This window comes from Belonocnema kinseyi, chromosome 10 (assembly GCF_010883055.1).
Source record: "Belonocnema kinseyi isolate 2016_QV_RU_SX_M_011 chromosome 10, B_treatae_v1, whole genome shotgun sequence".
NCBI classification, from domain to species: domain Eukaryota; kingdom Metazoa; phylum Arthropoda; class Insecta; order Hymenoptera; family Cynipidae; genus Belonocnema; species Belonocnema kinseyi.
The window spans coordinates 76,068,593-76,076,513 of NC_046666.1; the positions used below are offsets into that span (position 1 = coordinate 76,068,593).

The 7,921-nt window shown below is 34.0% G+C and overlaps 1 protein-coding gene across 1 annotated transcript in view; it reads left to right on the plus strand.

Moving 5' to 3' along the window:
* The window catches only part of LOC117181210, a 64,816-nt gene that overhangs the window by 32,791 nt on the left and 24,104 nt on the right, over positions 1 to 7,921 (plus strand). Inside the window, exon 16 of the mRNA XM_033373774.1 lies at positions 241 to 1,197. Coding sequence (XP_033229665.1) covers positions 241 to 1,197 — 957 coding nt within the window. The remainder of the gene's footprint in view (positions 1 to 240; positions 1,198 to 7,921) is intronic.

Here is a 7,921-nt window from a genome sequence, read left to right on the forward strand (position 1 = left end):
CGCACCTGTCAACTATGGCAAAAAAATTCAGTTTTCCAAAAGCTACATGATATCAACTCAGACATAATAAAGAGCAACTGTAACGCTCATATTATACACAACACAGGTAGGCATGTTTGCAAAGCGTTATCATACGATGTTGAAAACTTAGTTTTGAAAATTTATGCTGAGTTTTCCTCGAGCGCCAAAAACATCGATGAACTAAAAAAATGTTTTGATGCTTTCGATTTGGACTTCCAGCAAATTTTGAGGAATGTTATTACAAGATGGCTATCTCTTTTCCCTGCAATCGGAAGACTTTTACAAAAGTGGCCCGCGATAAAGCAATATTTCATTAATCAAGGAAAAGAAGAAGTTGATCAAATCATTTGGAAATTCTTGGGTGACCAAGAAAATGAGATCAATGATGATTTGAATGCACCATTGACATTGCCAGAATGTTATTTATACTTCGATCATAATTTTGTGGAAATATTGACAAAGAGTATCAAATTACTGGAGGCTAAAAATGTGATGAGCACAGATGTTCATGAGACTATGGTTCAGTTGAGAGATTATATTCAAGCCAGGCTCAATGACGGATACTATGGCAGTCGAGTTAAAAACTCTTTAAAACACCTTGATCAAGGAAAAAGAAATAAATTCGAAAAAGAAGCTAACAATGTATATCAAAGAACCCTGCAATATCTGCAAAACTGGTACGACTATGAAAAGAGCCCATTTCAATACTTCTTAATAATTAACCTAAAAAGCAAAACAGTAAAATTTGAAGACATATTGCAAGCAGCAAAGTCCGTGGCAGTTACAGTAGACGAAGATAAACTCTATGACGAAGTCATTCTACTCGTGTCTGTATTTCCAAAAATTTCTAAACTGGAGTTACGTTTGGACCTTAAGTGGGTCGAAATATTTAAAGACTGTGATGCATTCAAGGAGCTCCCGAAAATCGTTGGGAAAATTCTTTCGATTCCTATAAGCAATGAATTTGACGAGAGAATATTTTCTCTAATGGGCAATCTGTGGACTGATGAGAGAAACCGATTAGGAGTCAACATGGTTCGAGCTGAATTGTTGACGAAATTGAATTTTAACATGAGTTGTGAGGAGTTTGAACAATTCATGTCGGAGCCAAAGCAACTCAAATTACTTAGAAAAGTCATTTCCCAGAAGAAGTACTCATGGAAAAATGCCGAAAAGGTGAGAAAAATAGTATCAAATATACATATTTGATTTGTTTAATGTAAAAAAAAATACAACTTTCTTTTATCGATTTCACATTAAAGATGATAGAGCTTTTGTCTAGATACAATAGAATAATATATTATCTATTACACTTTCTGACCAATACACTCTAATTACACAAATGTTGAAAACATATGTAGTTTGAATTTTTTTTACTTTGAGGTGATTTAGAGACTCATACAAAAAGTATAGTATTTTCGCTTGTTTAAGAGTCGAAGTAGATAATACATGCATGTTTGCTTTGATAACTATGGATTAAAAATATTTTTAAAAATTTTTCTTATTAGGTAGTGTATTTTATCGGTCAAAATGTATGTTCAGGCTTCACTTTAATAACTCTTGCTGTTTTATTGATTTATTCAATTAGGAAGAAGATGAGAAATCGATGTAAATCCAGTATCTCCAGTACCAAATGATGAGACGTTGAAGATTATTATTAATTATTCTTATAAGTATTATGAAACAATACACTACAGGAATATATGATTGGCAATAAATTATATAATTATAATATTTGTATTATTAATAAATATTGTATAAAACTACGGCAAATCTTCTGAAAAATATTTGTTGAAATTTTTTCAAAGTTCCTTTTCTTGCCTTGCCCCCCCCCCCCCCCGCCCTCCTTCCCAACGGTCAACACTTATCTCCGGGTCGAGCTACTCACCGAGTTGGTAACCCTAAAGTGATCGATGTCACAAAGCAGTTTTCCAATGATATACACATGGAGTTTAGACTAGATAAATATAGAATAGTGCATTTAATCAGAGGGGAATTAGGGACCGCAGAGTTAGATAACGAGTTAGAAGATGACATCGAGGCCATGGCTGCAGGCGAATCATATAAATATCTGGGTATTCTTGAATCTAAGAATATTCAACGTACGATAGTTAAGACAAGCCTAACGATTGTCTTCACTACGATACTCAGATTAATTATGAAGAGTTTTCTCATCTCGGCAAACAAAATCAGGGCAATCAACACATATGCCATCCCTGACCTCACGTACTCTTTCGGAGTCATAAAATGGTCTAACACTGACCATTCTAGTTCTACCAAGTTCTACCATGACATTTAGGGGGTAGGGGCGTTATAGATGTCAAAAAACTGTGTGAATCACAAGTTATACAGTTGCGAGACTATTTTAACAGCAAACGAAATGTTGCGCTTCACAGTACCATCTGTCAAGCGGATTTGGACTACACGCCCTTAAATTTGTCCTCAGATGGGGCCTAGGATATCAGGGCAAAAACCATAGAGGACTTAGAAATACAATGGAGGCAGAAAGCCATCTATGGCGAGCACCCCAACATGTTAGATCAAAATGAAGTGGATAGTGAGACATCCGATATTTGGCAAAGAAAGGGTGTTCTGTATCCAGAGACGGAAGGATTCGTCATTGCGATACAGGACAAGGTTTTCAGCACCAAGAATTATCGCAAACACGTGTTACATCAAGACGTGGTTGACCGGTGCCGGTTATATGGAGATACCAACGAATCCATAGAGCACATTATTGATGGCTATCGCGAAATGGCTCAGAGAGAATATACGCACAGACATAATGATGTAGCGGGCATTATACATCAACAACTTGCACTAAACCTAGGACTCTTAAAAGAATGGATGCCCTCCTATAGATACATTCCAATGCTCGTTTTAGAAAGCGAAGATTACATCTTATATTGGGATGTTGCTATCCAAATGGATCATTACATCCGGGCGAATCGACTTGAAATCGCGATGCGAGAAAAAAAAGGTGGAAGAGTCTACATTATCGACATTGCTTGTCCGCTTAACCGAAATTTGCAGTCAACCTATACAATAAAGATCCACAAGTTTAGCGAGTTAAGGCATGAAGTAAAGACCATATGAAGGAATGTGAATCATGCATCTATTTATCCCATTATGATTTCGGCTACAGGCAATGTGCACGCAAGATGCACTGAACATCTTGAACATTTAGGAGTCAGTAGGGCATTGACAGAAGCTCAGAAGGCGGTTTTATTAATCATTTGTCGCATTGTAAGATGTCCGTGGCTATAATGTATAAACGGGTTTGCCCGAATAAAAGTTTAATAAAAACAATAAAATAATAATAATAATATCCGTCCGTGGCTGATGATATATGCTGGGACTGCCTCTTGCAAAATAATCAGATAAAAATCAACTCTAACCAAAAATACCTTCGCCATGTTGGGCAGTAACCATCTAAACCCTTATTGACCCTATTTGTCCGTTTTTGTCCGTCTAATTTAAGCACGGACAACTTTTTTAATTATACTGGAAAAGATCTGTCAATTTGTGACAATTTGTGATATTTTAAGGTAATTTTTTTTTTGGCATTTTCGATGCGAAAGAGGTCTTGAAAATAGCTGAAATCACAAAAATTCCGGCTCAAAATGTCTAAATAATAAAATTGCACAGAAAGAAAATTCGTTTTTCATCATTAAGCGGTTGTACGACCACCCCTAAAATAACATATTTACGAAAAATCGCTATTTTACGGATTTTTCTGAAAAAAGTTGTTTCAGCTTTTGAAAACAGGTGAAAATGTGAGGAAAATATATCACAAAAAATAGAAAACATATTTTCTTTTGTTATCTACGGTTAAATTTCGTTACCATCTCATGAAATAGCCCAAAGGGGTGAAAGTCGGCAGTTTTTCAAAAATACTATTTTCAATATAAAAAAATTGCAAATAAATTTAGTTCTACAAATAAATAAGAGTTGAATTAGGTTGAAATTTTGAAAATCTGTAGAATTTGGTTCACGTAGAATTTTATTTTAATGATTTTTTAATAAATATGTTCGAAATTTTTGTATGTGCTTGCGTATGGAACGTCTTATGCCATTTCTTCAATAAAAATGTTTCCAGTTCTTACCGCGTGTAGGTCAATAAATTTTCAGGTCTTTTCCAACAAAATTAACAAAGTTGTCCATGCTTAAAGTTGACGGACAAAAACGGACAAATTGGGTCAATAAGGGTAAAGTCTGTGACAACAATTTAAATAAAAAAAAATAATAAAGCATCCAGAGGTGACTGCTGACATAAACAAAATTTTAATAATACAAGTTACATACATTCTTATCCATCTTATGATAATTATTAATTTGAATTACTAGAATTGTTTTTAATGCCCATTTTGAATTCCGCGCCAACTCCGCGACCCTGACGTAAGCGCAGTAAACTAAAGCGCCCAAATTGGTAGTAGACGACGAAAACGCGTTGTTCTTGTACGGTGATAATTTTGGAGAGAATACAAATTTTGTGAAAAGCCAAACATAAGTAGGGCATCTTTTCACGGATACCTGTTTTAAATTAATTTTTTGAATTAATTTGACACCTCTAGTTTGTATCTAGGTTATAAACTAAGGAAATTTGCTGAAAATTAATCCTATGAGAAATACTAATTCCACAATTAGTTAAAAACAGGTCTCCGTCAAAAGGTGTCCTTAGCTCATTTTCAAGTGTGAGCAGACAGAAGCGGAGAGGATTATAATAAGTAAGTTCCCACCCACCATCAGCCCAAAATCGGCGTTGTAAAAGAGTTTTACTGTATATACTAATCGAAAGTATAAAGCTTATAGAATATGTAAGCGTTGGACTGTCTGTTTTTCCCATCATAACTATTGGGTTGGCAGGTATAAGCAGGTCTGCGAAAATCTGTTTTGAATTCCGGTTGTCGAGTTTTAAAACGCATATAAAAAGCATGACAAAAAATCACTTTTTTGAGTTTTTAGAATGATTGTTTAGGGTTTGAAAAAATGTGACGGGATAGTATGGCGGCCTGTAGAGAATTATCCAGTGAAGAATTTCATGTATCAGACATATGAATTTGACACCGTACTATTCCTACTATATTGCAGCCGCGTCCCCCATTTATTGCTGTAGAGTTGAATGGGGATTTTAAAAGATAATTTTGCAAAGATTATCAAATATTAACGGATGATAAGTTGCATACTTAGCCAGCTGACGAACGACAAAGCGTTCGACCAGATCACTAATTGTAATGAGTAACCAATAAACCTCACTGATTAAGCCTGTGGCGGCATTTCACTCAGAGAACCAGTAAAATGTTTCACTGGTTCGTCTTAAGAACTGCATTTTTTACCGCTTATTCAGATCAGAAATAACAATTTTTTAGCGTTTTCAAGCATGTTTCGCAATAGCCTTCACTTAAATCAAACACACCGTTTGCTCGCTCTGAAGGTAAGTATTCAGGGCCGCGTGAACAATTTCTGTTGGATTTGGATGCATGCTAACAGCTGAAGCAACTAAGGCGCTGAGAGTAATGCTCTCGCACTGTTTTTCACGCTTGACTGAACAACGTCTCTCTTTCGTTTACGCGGTTTCCGTATCAACAAAATACCGAGGTTTAAAATTCTATGACCGATTTAAATGAGAGTTACTCAAATGGGATGCCCAGTGTACAAGAACAATGGTATAAAGTTATAGTACCATAATTTTTATTAATTGAAAGTGATAAACTCATTGATTGATATACATATTGGCATTGAAGAAAGTATAATTCTGCTTGGAAGCTGGAATAAACCATAATTGTGTTCGAAGATAAAATGTCATTAAAAAATGATGAAATGAATAAAATAAACGTGACTAAAGAATTACCTTTTCTTCATTGATGCCCATAGTAAAAGAAAAATCTTATTTCAAGATTCGTTTTGTTGACCGTATTGGGTTGATTTCAGAAATCATTTATTTTTTATGAACAAAATTTTGGTTCAGTTGAAAAAATTTGCTTCTTTCAGTCAATTAGAATTTTTGGTTGAATAAAATTAAATAATTTAAGATATCATTTTACCAAATAGCACAGCGGGTCAGGCGACCCGGTTCCGTGGCAAAAAGTCCAATTTTCATATTTTCGAATTTCTACAAAAGAATTAGGTCATTGCAATCAGTGATAATTGGGGTATCTTACACATAAATAATAGTTTAATTAATAAGATACTGTTCCGTTGGCAGACATGCAACGTTAAAAATGTTTAAAAAATTCTTCGTGTGTTTTTCGTTCAAACATTTGAAATAGTTATGTATCCGTTATTTTTTTTAATGGTTCTTATTTGCTTATCACCATGTGTTTTTCGTTCAAATATTTGATATTGTTATGTATCCGTTATTTTTTTTTAATGGTTCTTTTTTCCTTATCACCCTTAGACATATAGAAGTTAAAAAAAAATGTTGGGTGATTAAAAAAATATTTGAATAAAATTTCTGCCACACTGATGTTAGAAAATAATTAGTACTTTTGTAAAATACCTTTTTTTATTCAATTATTCCCCAAGGTTTCGCAAGATATCAAAAATGTTCAAATACCAATGTGTTCACTATAATTTATACTTGACGGTAGGGGTGCTCTATTTTGCCCCTTTTCATAAATAATATAATAATCACAAGTAATAGAGTCAGCGCCCGAGCTCATGTTTCGCTGTGCTTTTCACTTGTTTTTCAGTGTTAACTTTGCTTCGAAAGCTTATCGAAAGTTACAAGTTTTTACTTTTTCTTTTTGTTGCCTTTTTTCTCTCCTGGATTTGATCATATTGTATATCATGTCGAAATTTACCAAAAGAGAAATTATTAACTTTCTAATGAATAATACTTTCGATTCAACTATTCATTACATTGTATCGAAACAATAGAGAATTATCGGATGATGAACAAGAAATTTAACGTGAGAGGCTAGGGAAATTCACACAGAAAGCACCCCAAACACTACAGTTCTGATAATTAAAAACAAAATAAGCATAAACATGATAAAATTAATTTAAAAACAAATAAAATTGTAAAAACCCTTGTGGTAGATAACTTATCATAAATGTTTCATTTTACGTAGATCATTTTTTAAATACTTTTCAATATTTTCGTCCTCAGTATTGAATCTGTTAAATGTTTTTTATTTTTTAAATTCTGACCCCAGATTCATAATCAGCGCCCACGAAAACCAGTAGGTACCACGTTTCAAGTAGATACAAAAATTTTTTAAAATACTCGTCCGCCATATTGGATCCGTCATTTTTTTTTTTAAATTCTGACTTCAGATTCGATGTCAGCGCCCTCGATAACCCATAGATAACACATTTCATGTAAATTTAATAATTTTTTAAAATACTCGTCCGCTATATTGGATCCGCCATTTTGTTTTTTGAAATTTTGATATCAGATTCGGAATCAGCATCCTCGAAAACCATATGTAAGTTACCTTGCAATTTATTGGTTGATTCAACTAAAATATTTTGTTGAGAGCATCTTAAAAGTCACGGACGCTCGGACTTGACTAAACGATGGCCTATACTCCAATTCAAGACGACAGTCCACGTGCAAGATTTCGTAGCGTCGCGAAAAAATAACATAAAAATATAATTCGTTTGCGTTTGCATCTCGGTGATTATGTCAAAAATGCACAAGATTACATGAATCTGTTGGATTATCCAAGATTGCATGATTCAGATTTTTTATTTATAAAATAGCAGAACGATTTTGTGAACGAAATAATTAAAGGATTCTGCACGATTTACTAGGCAGTCTGATAAGTCCCTGAAAAATGAAACACGGAGACGGTTTTTTGGCCAAAGTCGGTTTTATTTTTCAACATACTTTCCTTTTAGGTCGATACAGCGAGTCCAACGATTTTCTAACTTTTTGATACCGTCCGAAAAGTAC